Source organism: Tympanuchus pallidicinctus, unplaced genomic scaffold (genome assembly GCF_026119805.1).
Source record: "Tympanuchus pallidicinctus isolate F22 unplaced genomic scaffold, pur_lepc_1.0 scaffold9, whole genome shotgun sequence".
In the NCBI taxonomy this organism is placed as follows: domain Eukaryota; kingdom Metazoa; phylum Chordata; class Aves; order Galliformes; family Phasianidae; genus Tympanuchus; species Tympanuchus pallidicinctus.
Window position 1 is genome coordinate 2,923,401 of NW_026294813.1, and position 22,114 is coordinate 2,945,514.

The 22,114-nt window shown below is 42.3% G+C and overlaps 1 protein-coding gene across 1 annotated transcript in view; it reads right to left on the bottom strand.

Annotated features, from left to right (window-relative positions):
* The window catches only part of SREK1 (splicing regulatory glutamic acid and lysine rich protein 1), a 44,140-nt gene extending 36,450 nt beyond the window's left edge, over positions 1-7,690 (bottom strand). The window contains exon 1 of the mRNA XM_052670259.1: positions 7,418-7,690. Coding sequence (XP_052526219.1) covers positions 7,418-7,578 — 161 coding nt within the window. The 5' untranslated portion in view covers positions 7,579-7,690. The remainder of the gene's footprint in view (positions 1-7,417) is intronic.
* Positions 7,691-22,114: the final 14,424 nt, after the last annotated feature.

Sequence of the window (22,114 nt, forward strand, 5' to 3'; positions counted from 1 at the left end):
GTTCTACAAAGCAGGGAGCACAGCTCACAGTCTCACTGCATACTGAGAAGTGGTCATCACTTCCCACACAAGCCTGGTTTCTCAGCGGCTTCTCACAAACACAGGCTTGCAGATGCCTCCCTTCTATGTCAGTGGAAACATAATAAGCCTCCTTGTACACCCACTTGAGAAACTCAGTAAGCACTGGAAGGTTTTCAGATGGTAAACTGCCATGCATGCATGGAAACAATGATAGCAGTTCTTCTTTCTCAGTATGGGAGCTCAGATCTGTAACCAAACCAGGACCATACACATGAGAAGCTCTACTACAGACATTCTTCCAAGCAGAGCTGACAAATCTACGCTGAGGTCCTGAGGTAGAACTAACAATATCTACTAGTTAAAAAAAATTGTCCTACATGGGCTGTGATTATCCCCATTCTTGTGGACTTCTGCATCCTACCTAACCATAATTTTCCACACCGTTTTCACATACACTCCTCTTTACAATTATTGAACTCTTTAGCTTCAGGAGGAAAACAGATCTTAACTCAATTCACCCATCCTATTTTCTTAAGGCTTAAGTAAAACTACTGTATATACCAGCAAATTAAAAAAAAAAAATCCCAAGAAATCATATTTCCCGACAGGATTTTATAATAATCCCTTGCTTTTACTTCTGAGCATTTTTCATTAAAAGCTGGTTAAAATAAGGAAAAAGCAATTCTCAGAATTGCTGCATTTCCTTTCTCACAAGGTTATAGCTTTGTTTATGGAACAAGGATCAGTAGATGACCAAAAGGCTTGGTTGTAAGTGGAATAAAAGTGGTCTTCAGGCACTGAAAGCCACCTGCACAAGCCTTCAAGAGAAATCTTACATAGCAATTGTCATGAAATCAAAGCTTCTTGGTCAGGTTCTTGAAGCCAACAACCAAGAATGTAAATCAGTGCAGGAGACAAACTCCGGTAGTCTAGCAACACCTAAACACAAATACGAGTGGATTAAAAAAATCTTTTCCCACTTCCATGTAACTTTTATTTGCTAACTACTGTTACTGAAGACCCTTAAATACATATTGTCATTTTTTATAGATTGAGCCTTCAATGAAAAGCCTTTCACAGATCAGAACAGCATGCCTGTAAGAAAATAGGTAATTACAAACAAAGGCTGCCATTAACAATCCACAAAAAGAAGATCCATATTAATGTTGTTGTTGTTTTTTTTTTTTCCCAGTAACGGAAATATTGCTTTAAGTGCCAACGACAAATAGCTAAAATTAGAACCATGACCATATGGAAACAATTTCTACAGTGCCACGAGTCTCCACCACCCTCAACACTGAATCCAAAGGTGATTTCCTCACAGCTCTCATGTGCCTTTCAGAAAAATAACAGTAATAAAGTAGCTATTACAGCTACCAGAGAAATATTCTCACTGAGCACCAGGCTCTCAGTTACATGACAAGTACAGAACCCATCCTTTCTTGAAGAGGTATGTGATTCGCAGTGACTGCAGAAACTGAAAGGCTGTTACCAATGAAAGTAAAACACAAAGTGACAAAGTACCGAACAGCATAGCATGATTTAACGTTCATTTAAAAATTCATCCAAATCAGTTAGGGATACAAAATAAAAGACCTAAACAGAAACTGGTAGTTTAAAAAGCAGTCTTTAGATATGAATTGCTGGAAAAGTCACTGGCTTCAGGAAGCTCACTAGGAATACTGAAGAGTCATCTTAAAAAAACTCAATTTTAGTCAATACTTTAAAAAGTCAACGTGGTTCCTTCTTCTTCTTCCCCTCCAAAACCTGTGTGATAACAAGAACTTTAAGTCAAATATTCCAATACCATCTAATATAATCTGTAAATAACTGTATTTAGCAATTTAAGATTTCCTTTTGGCTTTTCAAATAAAACTAAGTCCTGCATCTTACAAAGAGATTATTAACAACAGGAGTCTGGAGAACTGTAGACAAATGTATAGAAAGGAGTAATTTTCTGCAACAGTAATAGTTCAAGAAACCATAGCCTTTTATTTTGTTGCACAGTCATGGAAATGCAAAATGTACAGATGGCATCCTTGCTCCCTAATAAGTCATATACCTTCTACTTTTTCATCCTAGTCAGCAGTGGTGGTACACAACAATAAATTGTAGTGGAACGGGGCTAGAACAAATGATCACTTGGTCAAGCACATCATGGATTGCTCTGACAAAACAAAATATCAGAGAATAAGGAAAAAATAAAGCCAAAATGTAACACTCCAACTTTAAAAAGGGGAAGAATAAAAAAAAAAACCAACACAAATAACAAATACTTTAGGAGGGTCTAACATTCTACATGACCCTGATCAACCTGATTTGCAAATACCAGAATACAGCTTGCTTCCTCTCAGCTAAAAAAAAAGCAAATTTGTTATTGAAATATTCTATCCAACCATGTTCTATAGATTAAATTTCAACAGATTACAAGAAAAGTATATGACTCACATACACGACTGACTTGGAAGAAGTGGATCATAACCTGCTTTTTTTACTCAGAAAGATCACAACTGATTGATAAAAGGGAGTATGTATGCTTTATAAAATGTATGTAGATATTGTTTTCATTTCAGATGAAACAGTTTATTTTCTTCACAGAGTCCAGTATGATGCTGTTTTACCTTCAGGAGAAAAAACAATCATGATAACACATCAATGCTGCTGAGCACAGTGGTTCAGAGCCAAGGAAGTTTCACCTTCTCGTACTGCCTCGCCAGCAAGGACAGCTCAGTGTGCGGCTCACAGGATTGAGATAATGACCAATCTGACCTGAAAGTGTTAAATTAGATTGTTACAAGCTGTGTTAGTACCATAACGGCTGTTGGTTACAGTGCTGGACTTTTCATGCAGTGTTCACTTGCTTCCAATGCTGTTTTTCTTAGCTCTGGGATGTTTATTGTCTCTTGAAGGCTGGCCTAGACTTCTTCATGGTTTTGCTGGTTTATATATAACATGTGCTCTTGTTATACCAATTATGGATTTAATTTGATACATGCACACAGCAGGGTACTCATTCTCAGATTTCAGGAACCTTACTGCAGAAACTCCAGTAAGTACGCTCTCTACTGAAGGTAAGCTAAAATAGTTGTGGAAGTTTCTGAATAGACCTGGGATATTCTAAGTAGCATGATCTTACACAGTGGTGAAAAAAGTTTTCATGTTGCACTGCATAGTATTGTTACCTGTTTTCTAATTCTGCATTGAAGATATTCAGCATATGAACAAAATATTTTTACTTAGCCTAAGTGTGCAAAACAGAGTGAAGTTGTGTTCAGCAGGATGGCTGTGCATGGCAAGGTGTGTGGGAGGATATGGGCAGGTATCTATCACAACTATCAGCTCCAATAGGCCTGGAAATTGCCATGGAAACTGCATAATCCTAAAATACTGACAGAATGTTTCAAAAAGATATGCTCTGATTCCCAGTAATGCCAAAGGCTCACCACTTGCTGCAATGTGCTGAGGTCTGGCTTGTATATATCAAACACTGTTGGACACTGTTTGTCAACACTGAAAGGAAGAAAATGTCTCTGGATCTGACCCAATCTCTGCAAGTGAAGCAGAGAATCAGCTCTTGCTGGTGCCCCTAATCCCTGTCAACGAGCAGAAACAATGGAAGCAAAAGTCAGCTCTTCTATTAACGAAGGAAGAAGTGGACAAGAAAGGCTACTCCATACACAGCCATCACAAGAATGGAAGGAAGAGGCAGATTATAAATGAATCAATAATCACCTGATACCTATCCTTAGGTAAAACGTGAGATATGTGAAAAGATTTCAGCCATCACCCAGATGAGCACACTGTCACCTGGCTGCTCTGATGCTGATAACAGAGCTGACAGCACAAATCCAGTGAGCATGAAAGCCAGACAGCTGGAATTCCTTCCTAGGGAAGGGGCATTGCCAAAGCAATTGCAAAAGGTGAAAATTCTTTCTCCCTCTGAACATGACTCCTGTCAGCTATGAAGGAAAGGTATGCCAGCAGGGACAAAGTTACACGCCAGACAGGCAGGTGGACCACTGTGGGAAAAAGTATCCAGTATATGAGGAAAGTAGCTGTGCTGCAGGTGGTGTACAAGGACGACTTGAACAAATACCAATTATCCCAAAATCCAGATAGCATCAAGTACAGTGACACATGTGGCAGAGGTCTGTATGAAGGTTCCTATCATCATACACAAACTCACCAGCAGCATTGGCCTGAAAAGATTGAGAGAAACAAAGATGGACTGGGGGATTGTCTGACCAACTCCAAAAATTCAAATAAAGTTTAATTTTCTCCCTGCTGATGCACGTGCCAGCTGTGGAGAAACTTTCCCAAGAGGTTCAGCAACTCAAAGGGAATATATCCTCCTCATCACCTGCATGAACCAGAATCTCAGCTTCCAGAAGTAAGCACTTATTTTTTTTTTCAAGAGATAGGTATGCACCACATCACCCTACAGTTTTACCTGCACAACCACAAAGAGAATTAAGCAGGTGGGATGAAAAGCTCACCTCTACCCTAGAGGCAAGAGTACATGAGTTGGTAGGGAAAAGAATCACAGATTCCAGGAAAACAGCAACTCCAATTTCCATTAAACAGTTCTCTAAACTGAGTAGATGGTCCCATCCTACTTCTCTTGATAACAACCCTTTTGGTTCACATTCATGTGAAGTGAGCAACAAATACAGTAACCAGAACTGGAAGGGCCCTGCCTGCAGCCAGATGGAGGAAAGGGGCAACTGTCAATTCAATGGCCTGGCACAGGAGAACCACAGGAGCGTAATAAGGCTCTGTACAAAAGACTTACATGACATACGTACACAGACTTTACAAAACAAAAATTCCCTTTCATATTCTCCTAACTGTTATGCTTTGTTAACAGAGCTGGCAGTTCACATCTATTACTATTAGAAATGTGCAGTACAGGCATTCAAATTATGTTTTGATTTTTTTAAACAGAAGATGATGAGTAGAGAAGAGCACAACAACTTCACTCTGTTCTGCACACTCAAGCTGAGTTAAGTAAAAAAATTGTTTGTACGCTGAATATCTTCAGTGCAGAATTAAAAAGCAGGTTACAACACTATGCAACGCAACATGAAAATTTTTTTACCACTGCTTTATCTACAAAAAATAATACTCTTTTAACATTATATGACAGATTATCTTTAAACAAGAACTTTTTGTTGTTTTTTATGTGCTTACAAAGGTTAGCAAATGAGATCCAATCTCAGCAAGAGCTCATGCTTAACTACTTACAATCAAAGCTTTCTTTCATTATCGTTTTTTTTCTTTTTACACTATTTAAGTAACATAAATATTCTGGAATTACTGAAAGCTGAAACACCCCCATATTCTCATTCTCAGTGAAATACAAATTTTAAAAAGTTTACATTAACATTTGTCACTAAGTGGTCAATATCCGCAAGATCTGTAGTTCACTAAACTCAAGTGACCACACTCCGCTTTTCAGATGCAGATCTGAACAAAGAACAAAGTTCTCACTGTTCTGTGAAGGTAACAAAATTGATGCTCCAGTAAAAAACACTAAAAGTTTAAGTTTCCTTTGAAAATATCTTCAAAGCTGAGACAACATGAATTTTTGCCTTATGTGAACTATAATACAAAAATTCCCTTTTAATTCATAGAAAGAATTAATTTTTTAAAAAAATTATTTTTTTATTAAATTAGTAAGTATTTATAGAAATAGCACTGGCTATACATAATTTCAACAAACTGCAGACATAAATTGTAACACCTTCTTGTTTGAGATTCTTCTGCTTCCCATAGACTTGTTAACGAAGCTCTGTTATCTGAATTTTTCATTATACCATTACAAAACATCTGCAGAGAGTACATATTTTCTGTTTAACAAGAAGGGTATTGGTACCCTTATTTTTTTCTATGGTAGCAATTTGAAAATAAGGTCAAAAGCCCAGACCTGTTTCGCAACGAAACACATACTTACAAAAGTTACACACAAAAAAATAAATGTAAATAGCTTCAACAGTAGAATAAATAACCACAATTCTGTATCCTATCTTGAGGGGAAAAAAAAAAAAAAGTTAATTACTTAGAATTGATGTTTAACACAGCACAACCTTGACATTTCCAAGTCAAACCTTACTGCAGCATTGGATTTTAATATTTCCTGTAATATATACACACAAGCAAAATTTTACACAAAGACACAAAGACTAATTGAAAACTTCAAGAAAATATCTATTTGCCTTATATTTCACTATGCCAAATATTGAAAAATAAGGTCAACAGCTGTAACAAAAATACACTTAGTCACGAGAAAACTCAAGTGAATCAAGAAACTGCAGAACCATTCAAATTTAAGAACCAAGAAAACTTGAGGAAAATCACTAGAAATCTACTGAAGACTGCTTAAAACTGGACTGTGCTGTTTTAACCCACCATCACATGAATGAATAACTGTTACATATCCTCTACAGACATGCTAAACCATGCATTTCTGAATGCTGTTTTTTCAAATCAATATAAGCATAACCTATCAACACACGGAAGTGGAAAAATACCAACATTTTTAGCTATTTAGAAAACCTAAATTTTATTTTCCTGATTTACACCAAGCTCAAAATACCTGGGTGTAAATGATGTACTTCCTTCCTGCTACCTCACGTGATTTTCACAAGGGATAAAAAAGATAAATTGTTCTAAAGGATAGGTATGTCATTCACACCGTATGGCAACAAAGGCGATAGTATAAATCGCCTTTTTTTCTCCCCAGCTTTGCTGGTCACAATCCGCCCTGAAGCATCAGGGCCAGCAAAGTGCATTGTCTCCCATCCAGAGATCCCTTATGCGCAGCTAATGAAATGAGATCAGATACAACTTTGAGAAGCATTTGTGTTATTAAGGCTCACTACGGGACACACGCTGCAGAGGGCACTGCTGCGAACGAGGCACACGCCATCCCTCCTCGCACAGCCTTGCCGGCGCCCATTAGCGGCCCCTCGGCGGCGGTGAAAGCCGCCCTTCGAGGTGCACAAGCGGAGGACAAGGAAGGCCACAGCACGGGGCTGCCGGGAGCCGAAGGGACAGGCGAGCTTCTGGGCGGCCTCGGGGCACACTTCTATCAGACCTAGGTCTGGGCGCCACGCAGGGGAGACCGAACCCCGGCTACCGCCAGGAGGGCGCAGCCCCGCTCCAAGGACGCGGCCGCTCCCACAGCCCGGAGCCGCCATCTTAAGTGCGGGCGCAGCGCCTTTCCCCCGGCGCTGCGGCCATACAAAGGCGGGGCACGTGATCGGCCCGCCGCGGGAGGCGGCGGTGCCCGCACTCAAGATGGCACGTAGGGCCTCCCGCCGCTCCCCTCCCGCCACTACACGGCCCCTCCGCGCCTCTTCCTCAGTCTCTACGCCCCGGAGCCAGCCGCGCTTACTCTGGGGGATAGAGGCGCAGCTCCTCAATATCGCCCAGGAAGCCGAAGAGAGTCCGCATCTGCTCGCTAGTGACCGCCGACGAGAGGTTCGTGACCTGGATGACGGACGTGGGGCCCAGGGGGAAGCCCAGCGGCACCCCGATCCCTCCGCTGTTCATCATGGCGGATCCTGCACGACCGCGGCACTGGCGGCACGGCCGCACGCAGCCGGGGAGGCGGGTCCGAGACGGAGAGCGGCGCGCGGCGTATCAGCAGAGCGTCCCCGCGCGCCGCCGCTCTAGCCGCACACTCGACTGCTCCCGGAGGTGCTGCCGAGCTGCTCGCCTCCTGCCGGTAGAGGCGCTGCAGGCGCTGCTAGCTCTCCCCGCGGCGGAGCTCCTGGTTTGGTGGCGCGGCCGCGCTGGGAGAAGCCTGCCAAAGGATCCGCTTCCCTTCGGTTGCCCTGGAGCCGGCAAGGCAAGCGGCTACGGGCGGGGCTTCGGCTCCCGAGCCGTTAACGGCAGCGCAGGACTGTGTCTGCCGGATTTGGAGGAGAGATTCCCGATAAAACGCTCGTTGATAGCCGAAGGGCTCTGTTGATTGTAAACAAGATCTTTCAATGAGAGGCAGTATAAAGCCTTGAAAACCTTCATCATAATGACATTGAACAGGAAGAGCTGTGAGGGAATGGGTCGTCAGTGGCTTTGTTAAAGCTGGATTGGGAATCCCTCCCACTTGCACTGAGTTTGCCCAGAGTTAGAGTCATAGAACCATAGAATTGCTCAGGTTGGAAAAGACCTTGAAGATCTAGTCCAACCACAGCCTAACCATACTGCCCTACCGAACAACACTCTGCTAAGTCGTGTCCCTGAGCACCACATCCAAAGGGTTTTTAAAAACATCCAGGGACAGTGACTCAACCACCTCCTTGGGGAGACTAATATTACAGTACTTAACAACTGTTTCTGTAAAGTTGTTTTCCTGATATCCAACCTAAACCTCCCCTGTTGCAACTTGAGGCCATTTCCCCTCTTCCTGGTTCTCTTTAACATTAAATTGATGGAGAAAATGGAACTGTGGCTGTGTGTTTTGGGCAGTTTGTGTTTTAAAATCTACCTGCAGTCTGAATTAGCTGATAAATACAGTGCATCCTAACACTAAAAGGGTAAGGTTGCAGGCGTGAATGTTTGAACTCTTTTAGATCTTCCATGCACCAAACCTAAACTGGAAAAGGATTGGAGCAATCTTGAAGCTGTATGTGCTGAAAATAGATCTCAAATTTGTGATACTTCTATGATCAAGTAGGTCAGCTGGAACTGGCATGTCTCTGACTCTTGGTTACTGCTTCTGTATTTGCTCATGTACTTTACCTGACAATAAAGTAGGAGCAATATGTTACAGAATTTTAAATAAAGCCTGGACATCTGCTTGAAATTTCTTAGAAATGAGTATGTTTCAGATAGGACTGAAAATAATAGTGCATACATACTCTCTTTTCTAAATGAAATCCAGATTCTAAAAAGCTTCAAGATCCAAGTTAAATCTTTTCTTTCAGGCATTCTTTAATCTTATGCTAATTATGAAGCTATGAATCATATAATCATAGAATCACCAAGGTTGGAATAGAACCAGCATCACCAGGATCCAGGTCCAATCATCCACCTATCACCAATAGTTCTCACTAAACCATATCCCTCAAAACAACATCCAAACGTTCGTTGAACACCCCCAGGGTCAGTGACTCCACCACCTCCTGGGCAGCCTGTTCCAGTGCCTGACCACTCTTTCAGAGAAGCAGTATTTCCTTACATCCAGCCTGAGTCTCCCCTGGCGCAGCTTGAAACCATTCCCTCTTTTCCTATCACCAATTACACGAGAGAAGAGGCCGACCCCCAGCTCACTACAGCCTCCCTTCAGGAAGTTATAGAGAGCAATGAGGTCTCCCCTGAGCCTCCTTTTCTCCAGGCTGAACAACCCCAGCTCCTTCATCCTCTCCTCATAAGCCCTGTGTTCCAAACCCCTCACCAGCTTTGTCACCCTCCTTTGAACCCGCTCCAGGGCCTCAGTGTCTTCCTTGCAGTGCGGGGCTGAAAACTGGACACAGCACTCGAGGTACGGCCTCACCAGTGCTGAGTACAGGGGGACAATCACTGCCCTGCTCCTGCTGGCAACACTGTTTCTGATGCAGGCCAGGATGCCATTGGCCTTCTTGGCCACCTGGGCACACTGCTGGCTCATGTTCAGCCGAGCATCAATCAATACCCCCAGGTCCATTTCCTCTACGCAGTCCTCCAGCCACTCCGCCCCAAGCCTGTAGCATCGCCTGGGGTTGTTGTGGCCAAAGTGCAGGACCCGGCATTTGGCCTTGTTGAAACTCATCCATTGGCTTCAGCCCAGCTCTCCAGCCTGTCCAGATCCATCTGTAGGGCCTCGCTACCCCCAGGCAGATCCACACTTCCAGCCAACTTGGTGCCATCTGCAAACTCACTGAGGGTGGACGCAATGCCCTCATCCAGGTCATCAGTAAAGATATTGAAGAGGACAGGCCCCAGCACCGACCCCCAGGGAACATCACTCACATCTGAGTGAGATGCTTAACTGGAGAATTCAAGACCTTCTATTATATTTTAGGCAAAGTTAAACTGTATTATAATTTTTGTATCTGTAGAAATGTTACATGAGGATTTCTCATGTTTTGACAAATAACCATTCAGATGGCTAGCAGAAAGACAGAAACCACTAGTACTCTGAACACTCATGTTGCTTCTCTCTGCATGTGTAGAAGGTCCAAAAACCCCAAGCTCTAAAATTTACTAAGAGAAAAATTCTGTGATGTCAGAAGTGACTGAGATATCCTCCCTGAGGTAAAGCCTTTAATAATAAATACAAAAATCTGAGCTACTGCTACTGCTCTCTGTCCCCAAAACAAAACAGATGCAAAACTCCATTTATATTCAGTATTAGCTTGGAAAATATATATATATATGAAAAAAAAATTGAACTTGGATTTCAGAAGAATATGAAGGAAAAAACCAGAAAGATAGAAGCCTTTGTTTTCAGAGGCTGTCATTAAAATGTCAGAAGCAAGCCATGAATTTGCTTTAGCCAAACTGTCTGAGGCTTAAGAATATGTAGTAGTCACTCTCTCTTATAATTTAAAAAAAAAAAAAAAAAAAGTTATAGTGTACCAACTAATGTGTGTATAAATGCAGGAAGGGTATCAATGTACAGATGTTTCATGTTGATTACTCAAATGAGGCCTAGAAATTATACGATAGTCATATTTTTTCTTCTTCTCCCAGGTAAATATTCAATTAATAGCTGGTCAGTTTTCTGAGGTTCAACCCTGGTAGGCAGCTAGACACCACATGTCTGTTTGCTAACTCCCCACATTTGGATGGAAAAGAGAGTCAGTATGAGTATGAGAATTTGTTGGCTAAGATAGACTGTTGAGAATCATTTAATGTGAAAATGACTCTTGAGATCATGAAGTCCAGCCATCACTTGGCCTGATACCAAGGACGTCCAGTCCTCAGATCTCTTGAATACCTTCACGGACAGCAGCTCCACCATTTCTCCAATGCATAGCAACCCTTGCTGTGAAGAATTTCTTCCTAATAGCTTGTCTAAGCCTCTAGTCATGCAATTTGAGGCCATTGTTTCATTTAGAAGCGCTTGTCACATGAGAAAAGAGACACATACTCTTTATGCTACACCCTTTCAGGTGTTCATAGCGATTAGGTCTCCCCTCAGCTATTTCCAGACTAAAGCATCCCAGTTCCCTCAACCACTCCTCCTAGGTCTTGTTCTCTGGTCTTTTCACTGGTTTGACTGCTCTTTGAATACACTCAATACCGCTCCAGTACAGGGGCCCAAAACTGACTACCATGCTCGAGGTGAGATCTCATGAGTGCTGAGTACAAAGAGACAATCACTTTCCAAGTTCTGCTAGCCATGTTATTTCTCATACAGATTAGGATGGCATTGGCCTTCTTGGCCACCTGGTTACATGATTGTCTCATGTTCAGTCAGGAAGGATGTGGAGCTCTTGGAGCGGGTCCAGAGGAGGGCCACTAAGATGATCATCACCTCTACAATGGAGAAAGGCTGAGGGAACTGGTCTTGTTTAGCTTGGAGAAGAGAATGCGCAGGGGAGACCTCATTGTGGTCTTCCAGAACTCGAAGGGAGCCTATAATCATGAGGGGAACGGCTGTTTACATAGGTTGATAGTGATAGGACAAGGGGGAATGGTTTTAGACTGAGACAGGAGGTTTAGATTAGATATTAGAAGGAAGTTTTTCACCCAGAGGGTGGTGACACACTGGAACAGGTTGCCCAAGGAGGCTGTGGATGCCCCATCCCTGAAGGCATTCAAGGCCAGGCTGGATGTGGCTCTGGGCAGCCTGGTCTGCTGGTTGGCGACCCTGCACATAGCAGGGGGCTGGAACGAGATGATCATTGTGGTCTTTTTCAACCCAGGACATTCTATAATTCTATGGTTCTTTACTCAAATACAAACTGGCTACGATACAAAGCAGTGTGATTCAAAAGCAAGATAAGTGCTACTAGTTGAAATTGCAGGGCAAACATGAACAATTTCTTTTTTTTTTTTCGTTCTGTTCAGTGCTTGACCTCCACCAAGATGTGATTTATTACTCTCTGCTTTTCTGCAAAGAAAGCCAAGTTCTCAGTCGCTTAGTTAATGTTGTAGCAAACAATGTTTGGAATTACTCAGTCAACCACATGAAATTATAGTTTGCATTGGCAAGCAGAAAACACAGCTGCATATTGAGCTTATTATTGTCAAACCAAGTACAACTGCAAGGTGGTCTATATAAAGCTTTGTTTGGTAAACATTAGCTGGGTACTAGAAAACCTCAATAAATTTGCATCATTGTCAGCAAAAACAGATAATCTCAGAGGCTCCCATCCATCAAACTATTTGTCTATATGTCAGATTGCTATTTCTACCCATCATAACATTTTTCTGAATTATTAGTTTTGTGTGACATTATAACTTTTGTTGCTCATTTGACTCTACAATGCTCAGTTAAACAAAGAAAAATGATTCAGAGGCACATTGTTTAGGGAAGAACTGCACAGGTAGCCATAGTGTGGCTGTGTGACTGATATTCCTTTCAATGGGCATTTTGTGGCTGAGTTTGGGTGTTTTAGTGTAAGCTATTTACACATCTGCACATATAATATTTGTGCAGGATGCTGACAATACATTCTTTTTCTGTTTCTCAGTCTGACTTCCATAGTTTTGCAATTATGGGTAGAAAAAAAAAAGCCAACGGTCTTCAGGGGAAAATAATGCTCAAAGATTAAAATAACCATTGTATAACACAGTTTGAATTTAAGGAACTTCTGACCTGTTACTGAGACTTCAGTAAATGCTTGAGTGAATGGTACAGATATTTAAAATATCATCATCATCTAGCCAAGGCTAGCACCTTTGTTTCTCATTAAAGCATGCATGCTGTGTGTTCATTAACTTCTTCTTTTTCAAAGATCATGAATTGTTGTGTTTAACTTATATATTTCAAGAGATCCAAATAAAGGTGTATAAATAAATAAATTTGTGAGCAATACTGGAATGACACTAAAACCAGCATATTTTCATTGCCTTTGCTGCTTAGGTTTGTTTCCATAAAGGTTAACTTCACATCATTTGTATCACCACACAATCAATATCCCTAGGTTTTGTACCAATGGGGGATACAGAACACAGGAAACAAAGCTGACATTTACATGATAGATTATGCAAAAAACAAGCTCTTGATTCTAAGAAATAATCCATAATCTACTTGATCTGCAATCTCAAAAATGAAATAAAAATGCATTTAACAAGACAATCTCAACAGATGACAACAATTTCATATCCCTGCCCAGGAACATCACAGGAAGACTTTCTGGCATAATTCTCACCACCATCTTCAGATGAAACTTGAGCTAGAACTCTTATAATTGCACATACAGTGGGATTAATGGACAACCTCAGACATAATCAAAGTTAACAGCTGAAACCTTTCAAACATCCTCCCTCTGCTCGACAGTAATCTATACAAAGCAGCGTTGGAAAACTGAAACAGCTGTGACATTTCTGCACCTGCTTTGTATCTCTGTTATGGAAAACACATTTCTACCCTTTACAGACCAAAAATGAGAACAAACAGGTGAAAGATTTGAGAACAAACTGCATCCAGTTTCAGACTAGCATTTCTTCAGTCACTTATTAGAATAGCTTTTCCACACAACACTGGATTACAGAAACATGATTTCCTCAGGAGGGTTTTTTAGAAAATATTCTATAACATATAAAATTCCACATACCAATTTTCTAAGTTTCTACTAAATTACAATTTCTATGAATGTTTTTTTTTTTATTAACTGCCATCATTATACACATTGGCTTAGTAATTTGGATCATTTTTGTATTATCTTTGGACAATCACCAACAGTGTGAAGGTTAGCAAGAGCAAGTGCTGCATTCTGCACTGGGGATGGGACAACTCTGGCCATGTCAGGGCAATGCCCGATATTGATACAAACTGGGGGAAGATCTTGAGAGCAGCCCTGCACAGAAGGACTTGGGGGTCCTGGTGGACGAGAAACTGGACACGACCCAGCAGTGTGTGCTTGCAGCCCAGAAGGCCAACTGTGTTCTGGGCTGCATTAAAAAAGGGGTGGCCAGCAGACAGAGGGAGGTGGTTGTCCCCCTCTACTCAGCTCTTGTGAGGCCCCATCTGCAGTACTGCGTCCAGGCCTGGGGCCCCAGTACAGGAAGGATGTGGAGCTCTTGGAGCGGGTCCAGAGCAGGGCCACTAAGATGAACAGAGGGCTGGAGCACCTCTACTATGATGAACAGCTTGTTTAGCTTGGAGAAGGCTCTGGGGAGACCTCATTGTGGCCTTCCAGTACTTGAAGGCAGCATATAAACATATATACAGCTTTTTACATCAGTTTATAGTGATAGGACAAGGGGGAATGGTTTTAGACTGAGACAGGGGAGGTTTAGGTTAGATATTAGGAGGAAATTTTTCACCCAGAGGGCAGTAACACACTGGAACAGGTTGCCCAAGGAGGTTGTGGATGCCCCATCCCTGAAGGCATTCAAGGCCAGGCTGGATGTGGTTCTGGGCAGCCTGGTCTGGTGGTTGGTGACCCTGCACATAGCAGGGGGTTGAAACTAAATGATCATTGTGGTCCTTTTCAATGCAGGCCATTCTATGATTCCATGATTCTATGATGTCATGGTTCTATTTTTTTTGTTTTGTTTTTTGTGTTTCAGTATTCCACATCAAAACATCATGTAGTGTACAGGGCATTAAAGTGTTAATGCCCCAATTCCAGATACTTATCCCTGTACATTACAGAAATCACGGGATCTGGCCCTTCTGGGTGAGGGGGGGTGGGGGGTGGGGGGTTGGGGGCGCTCTTGCTGCCTTGCAGTGGGTGCTTTCCTAGCTGTTCCAAGCTTTTCAGGTTTGATTCGGTCCCAGGAACTCTCTCTCCCATCTTGTCTGATTTATTAATCTCAATTTCAATTAAATTGTATTATATTGTGTTATCTTGTATTCTGGTATTATAGTAAAATAAGTTTTCCTCCATAGATTGTTGCTGCTGTTCTTTTCCTCCCTCTCTCCCTCCCTCTCTCCCTCTCTCCCTTCCTTCCTTCCTTCCTTCCTTCCTTCCTTCCTTCCTTCCTTCCTTCCTTCCTTCCTTCCTTCCTTCCTTCCTTCCTTCCTTCCTTCCTTCCTTCCTTCCTTCCTTCCTTCCTTCCTTCCTTCCTTCCTGCCTGCCTTCCTCCCTCCCTCCCTCCCTCCCTTCCTTCCTGCCTTCCTGCCTTCCTGCCTCCCTCCCTCCCTCCCTCCCTCCCTTCCTTCCCATTTTTGTGGGTCTGGGGTGGGGGGGAGGGCAGAGGCCTGTTGCCCCCTGTCACAGATGTAGATTGGTCTAGCCAACTCTGTGACACATGATTCTATGATTCTATGATTCTATGATTCTATAATTGATTCTATGTGTTTAGACTGGGGGGAGAGAGGTTGAAGAGCAGCCCCACAGAGAGGGATCTGGGGCTGTGGTCAATGGCAAGTTAACATAAACCAGCTGTGTGCCCAGGCAGACAAAAAAGCCATCTGTACCCTGGTGGCACCAGGCCCAGCACTGCCACGGCGTCAGGGAGGGGTTTTTGCCCCTGCTCTGTGCTGTGCGGCCTCACCTCCAGCACTGGGTGTGGTCTGAGTGGCACAGTATAAGGACATGAAGCTGTTAGTGTCCAAAGGAGGGCTACGAACGTGTGGAAGGCTGCTGGATGTGTGCTGAGCACAGAGCAGAGGAGCTGAGGGGAGGCCTGATGGCGGCTGCAGCTCCTCACAGGAGCGGAGGGCAGCGCTGAGCTCTGCTCTGTGTGACAGGGCCTGAGGGAACGGCGTGGAGCTGTGCCAGGGGAGGGCAGCTGGGGGCTGGGGACAGGGTGTGCAACACAGTGAGGCTGGGCACTGGGACAGGGTACTGTCACCACTGGCTTCATAAATTGCTTTAGCAAATAAATATTTAATGTGTAACATTTCCTAGAAAGTCATATACAATATACAATTGTTACAAAACAATTTGAGTTTAGTACTGATGTTGAAAATTTTTTCCATGTTTTAATGTCTTAGGATGCTTTAAAATGAGTATTCCAGTATCAAGGGAATAATAATTTATACAATAAAATGATCTACTGCAAATAAGTTACTACAGAATCAGCACCATTATTCAAATGAGCAAGTGAATATCTATGGATTTTTAAAAATTAAAATACAATAGAAAAAAAAGTAAGTTTTCTCTGTTTGGAAGCCTTGCAGAACGTTTTCTAGTTTTTGTGTTTATCAAGACCAACCCAATCAGTCACTTCCTAATGTAGTTAGTAAAGGAAAAAACTTATATTATTAATTATTTTTCCAGTTCCTAATAGTATGTCAGTTAACCATCTGCTAAAATTTGTTCCAAGATTTGTTGGAAAACCTTACTTTTTCAGTTTAGGAGCCATAGTTTTCAACTGAAGTACTTCTGGCAGAAACATTCTCCGCAGAAATACTTCCTCTGCGCACAAAACCAATTGCTGATTATTCTATTGTGATAGAGAGCTGTTGCAGACAATGATCAATCACATATGCTAAGTTGTTATGATTTTAGGAGCCTGGGCATAATACTTTCAAATCACGCATTTTGCCAGTGCATATTTATAACTCATCACTTCAACGTGTTCTGGACCATCTTAGGACTATTGCCATCCAACTCACATCATACTTGTTTTATTGCATCTTCTTATTACAACTTTAAGATTTCTAATCAGGAATTCAAATGAATGTTTTGCTGAAAATATTCTTACTCAGCTATTACGAGACAGCAGCTACACATTAATTGAATATTTTATAGCTCAGTAAGTCTATCTATAACTATGTAACAGATTTTCTCTTAAATAACTGCAGCCTACTTTACAAATGCACAAAGTCCTTCACAGAATTTCTGATGCAGTCCAAAATATATAGGTTGTAATATTTGTCTCTCATTTCCCCCCCCTTTTTAGCCAAAATAGCTTTTTCTACACTTAATTCTTACCCGTAACACATAGCATTATCTCAAATTACAGTACAGAAATTTATGCAATGATCTTTTAACAGTATCAGAAAAATCAGACACAAGAACACAGACAGAAATCAGATGATGCCATACTTGAAATGAGGCTATTAGAAAGTGACAAAAGAGGGGTAGTAGTAGAATTGTAGAATCAAAGAATCGCTTGAGTTGGAAGGGACCTTTTAAAGTTATCTAGTCCAACTCCTGTGCAATGAACAGGGACAGCTACAGATGAGGCTACTCAGAGCCCCATCCAGCCTGACCTTGGATGTCTTCAGAGAAGGGGCATCCACCACATCTGTGGGCAACCTGTTCCAGTGCCTCATCACACTCACTGTAGAAAACGTTTTCCTTATATCCAATTCAATTCTCTCTTCTTCTAGTTTGAAACCATTTCCTCTTCTGTCACCACAAACCCTGCTAAAGAGTCTGACCCCTTCTTTCTTATTCTCCTCCTTTTGATACTGAAAGGCTGCTTTCAGGTTTCTCCAAAGCCTTCCCTTCTCCAGGCTGAACAGCCCCAGATTTCTCATGCATAGGAGAGGTGTTCCATCCCGTGGATTATTTTTGTGGCCCTCTTTTGGCAATCCAACAGGTCCATGTCTCCCCTGTACTGAGGACCCCATATCTGGATGCAGTTCTCCAGGTGAGGTCTCACCAGAGCAGAGCAGAGCAGAGCAGAGGGGCAGGATCAGCTTCCCTGACTTGCTGCCCAAACTTTTGATGCAGCCCAGGATTTGGTTCGTTTTCTGGGCAGTGAGAATGCATTGCTGGTTCATGTCCAGTTTACCACTCACCAGAGAGCTTGGTGTCATCCACAAACTTGCTAAGAGTGCACTCAATCTTACTGTTGATGTTACTAATGAAGATATTAAAGAGCATGTAAACTCCTGTGAACCCTCAGACTAACTTAAGGATCTGCTGCCACAGAGTTTTGGACCTGTGGAAGATTTATTGAGCACTGTCAGCTGCAATTGACTTGGGTTGCCTGAGGTGTATATTGCAGCTACCCTGCTTTTGGAAGGTGAAACACCCACCTTGAAGCTGCTGCTCTGTGAGAGTGCTGCCAAGAACACAGACAGCGGATCTAGCAGTTCTTGCAGGTGTGAATAAGGGTTCCTCGTCTCAGTGGTGGTGATGCACCAAAGGGCACACTCCTCAGAGAGCAGCATGGGATCAATGAGCTATCCTCTCCAAGACTCCCACTGAGAGGAAAGATGGTGAGAAGGACAGAGGGACTGGTACTGTGCTTCAGCAACTTGTTGCAGAGCTGTCAGCAACATGGTTTTTGTTTCCATGACTGTGGAAGTCTCTCTTGGAGAGATGGAGTAAGTGGTGATGGTGAAAATGCTGCAACTCTTAAGATTCATACAGTCAGGTACTCAGATAATCTCCACCTATCACATTTAAAAAATATGTCAAGTCTAGAAATCAAAAATCTTTTCACTACTGGAACATATGTCTGAGCAGAAGCTGGTTGCACACCTCTCTAGTGTAACTTGGAAGTTACTGAATGGGGAATATGGGTGGCAAAGATGAACTAGTGATGTGATGTGAAATGTGATATTAAATTAATTTTTAACAGTTTGCAGTGGCTTTTTTTCTTATATTATATATTATATAATCATTATATAATATATATTATATTCATTATATAGTCATTATATAGTCATTATATAAGCTTCCTTTCCCTGCCAACAGTCATTAGTTTTCTGTAGTCAAAAATCTTCATAACTGCAAGAAGAATCAGATGGAATCATGTCACAGAAAATGATATCATATATTTCATTGCTTACTTGTTGAGGATGAATAAGAATGTAAATTAAAAACAGTGGGCTCCCAAGACTAGAAGCAACTGCCTTATAGAAATACACTGGAGACCACTCTGCTCAGTGAAGCAGTAGCATTCAGTGTTTCAGGAAACAGTCTTAAAATATAAAGAACTTTCATATTTCAGAATATCAAAAGTCAGAAGTTATGCAGATGGGGCTTACAGTGGGCTTGGCTGAGCAGGGATCTTCATCTAGAGCTTCGTTGTAAAAAAATTATGTGGACACTAAAAATAAGGTCAGGCAGCATGGAAGGATAACAGAGCTGCTATTCATTAATGCAGGGAGAAAATTTGTCCAGCCAAAGCTCAGTTGGAGTTAAAGCTGGCCAGTACTGAGGGGAAAACATTAAAGGCATTTTAAAGTATGTTAACAGCAAAAAGAGGACCAGAGGTAACAGTGGTCTGTTATTTGATGAGGTTGGTCACCTCACAAATAGGAATACAGACAAATAAATAATTTTTAATACCTTCTCCACCCTCAGACAACTGGAGCTCTGAGCTGGAGGACAGTGAATGCACTAACAATAAACTCTCTGCCAACTACTAACTTGTGAGAGATTTGCTACTCTAGCTGGATATGTGTAAGTATCCAGCTGATGGGATTCTGATGGGATTCATTCCAGGGTACCCAAAGAGATGGCTGACATTATCACAAGACCTCTCTCAATTATTTTACCATGGTTTTGGCAGTCTGGAGAGATCCCAATCACAGAATCACAAGTTTGGAAAGGACCTAGTCCAACCGTCCTCCCATTTCCATTGCTACCACTAGCACTAACTCATATCTCGCAGCTCCTCGTCCAGACGCCTCTTGAACACTGCCAGGGACGGCGACTCCCTGGGCAGCCATTCCAGTGCCTGACCACTCTCTGAGAGAAAAAGTTTCTCCTAATGTCCAACCTAAACCTCCTCTGGTACAACTTGGCCATTTCCCCGGGTCCTGTTTGTTGCCGGGGAGAAGAGGCCAAACCCCTCCTCATGACAACCTCCCTTCAGGAAGTTGTAGAGTGCAATGAGGTCTCCTCTGAGTCTCCTCCAGACTGAGCAATCCCAGCTCCCTCAGCCGCTCCCCATAAGACTTGTGCTTCAGACTCCTCATCAGTTTCATTGCCCTTCTCTGGACACATTCCAGGGGCTCAATGTCTTTCTTGTAACAAGAGAATCTAGAGGCTGGCAAGGTAAGAAAGAAGAGCTTGGTAATGGCTGGTCTGTCAGCCTCACTGCAGCACATGGCAAAATGATGAAGATTATTCTGGCACTTACTGAAAAGTACCTGAATGTCAATACAGCCTTTGGTCACAGCCAACATAGGTTTATGATGCAGAAGTCTTATTTAACAAATTTAATCTCCCTTTACAACCAGGTTACCCACAGTTGACTAGGAGAAGCCTGCTGATGTAAACTTTCTGGATTTCAGCAAAGCTTTCAGAACTGTTTCTCACAGCATCCTTCTGGACAAAATGTCCAGCCTACACCCACAGCATGATGGGTGAAAAACTGGCTGACCTCAAAGTCTTCTACTAAATGGAGGACATAAAACCATCATTAGTGTCCAAAGGAGGGCTGCAAAGATGGTGGATGGTCTAGTGGGCAAGATGCCCAGGGAGTGGCTGTGGTCCCTGGGTGTGCTCAGTGCAGAGCAGAGGAGCTGAGGGGAAGCATGATGGCAGCTGCAGCTCCTCACAGAAGCGGATGGCAGCGCTGAGCTCTGCTCTGTGTGACAGCGGCTGGGCCTGAGGGAACGGCATGGAGCTGTGCCAGGGGAGGGGCAGCTAGGTTGGGAAAAAGGTCTGCACCAGAGGGAACGTAGAGCACTGGAATCAGCTCATTTGGTTTATTCATTCCATTCATTCCAAATGAGAACACTTCCACATTTCTCAGCTGCAATGATGATATATATCACAGAACCCTCAACAGTGGAGGTTGGCAGAGGCATCTAGAGGCCGCCTGCTCCCAGCCCTGCACGAGCACAGACATGCAGGGCAGAGGACCTTGGCAGCTTTACAGGATCTCTCAGAAGGAAACTCCAGCGCCGTCACTCTTACAGTAATGAATGACCTGCTTCATGATGTTCAGACAAAACCGGTTGGTGCCCATTGCCTTGCTGCAGAACTGGCCATAGCTCAAAAAGAGTCCGGCTCCCTCTTCTTCGCCTTCTCCTTTCAGGTATTTATAGACATTTGTAAGATCATCACTGCTTAGTTGTGGCGGAATAGTGTGTAAAGTGGGTAAAGTAAAGACAAATCTAGTTTTTCTAAAATTATCTCCTGTGACATCAAGTAAGTTTTTCTTTTGTAAGTTTAATGCTGTAAAGCAGAACTCAATCTAGATTTGGCCTTATCCAGTTAACTCCAGTAAGAGGTGTTCTTTGTCTGGTGATGAAAGTAGCTTAGAGATTTACAGGTATGTCCTCTCGGGAAGAGTGAGAGGAGAAAGGGAAAAAAGAAAAAGGAAATAATTCAGTACTTGTATAATCTCAGATTCTCCCATGAAGCAGAAGCAGCAGTGGGTAGCATTATTTCATACACATAGATCAGCTCTTAGAGAGAAAGTATGAATGGCTCCTCAGAGCCAAACCAAATTTAAGAAAGTAAGAAAAGTTTAACACTGTTTATAAGCTAGCGAAATTAGAGTAATCATGATTACTGTAATATATTTTTTCATTTTAGTGGTTAGATTCTTAGACCTTCATTTTCCCAAAGAATGAAGGCCTTAACTGGTTTTCTTCATAGTTAGTTTTCAGAAGGTACGTTGTTCTAATTGTAAAAATATTTTTTGGAGGGCAGATTTAGATTTATCCTTTCAAATGGAAAACTGTATAATGTTCTCCTGTCAGTCTTTAATTTTTCAGAATAATTGATGTGCTCTGAGGCACAAAACCTTTTAAACTGACTTGTTCTGGTGGGTGTTGGGGAAAGATAGTTTTTGAAGGCAGAAGAGCAGAAAGGATTTGAAGCCATAACCTGAAAAATGCTTCCTAAAGTCAGCTCTTCCCCAAATGAATGGCAGAGGATGAATGTAAAAACATTTTTGAGAAAGAGGTTCTTTATCTGACCTGTTTTCTAATGTGTGCAACATGGAAGATAGTAGAAATAATGTTCTTGTTTGTGGCAAAATAGGGTGGCTCTACACAGGCTGTGTAATTGATTCCTCACAGCCTAGGATGAATACACATAAAACAAACATTATTTTTATTATTATTATTATTTGGGAAGAACTATAGAAGTACAACTCAAATGAAACAACTCACTTCACGCAC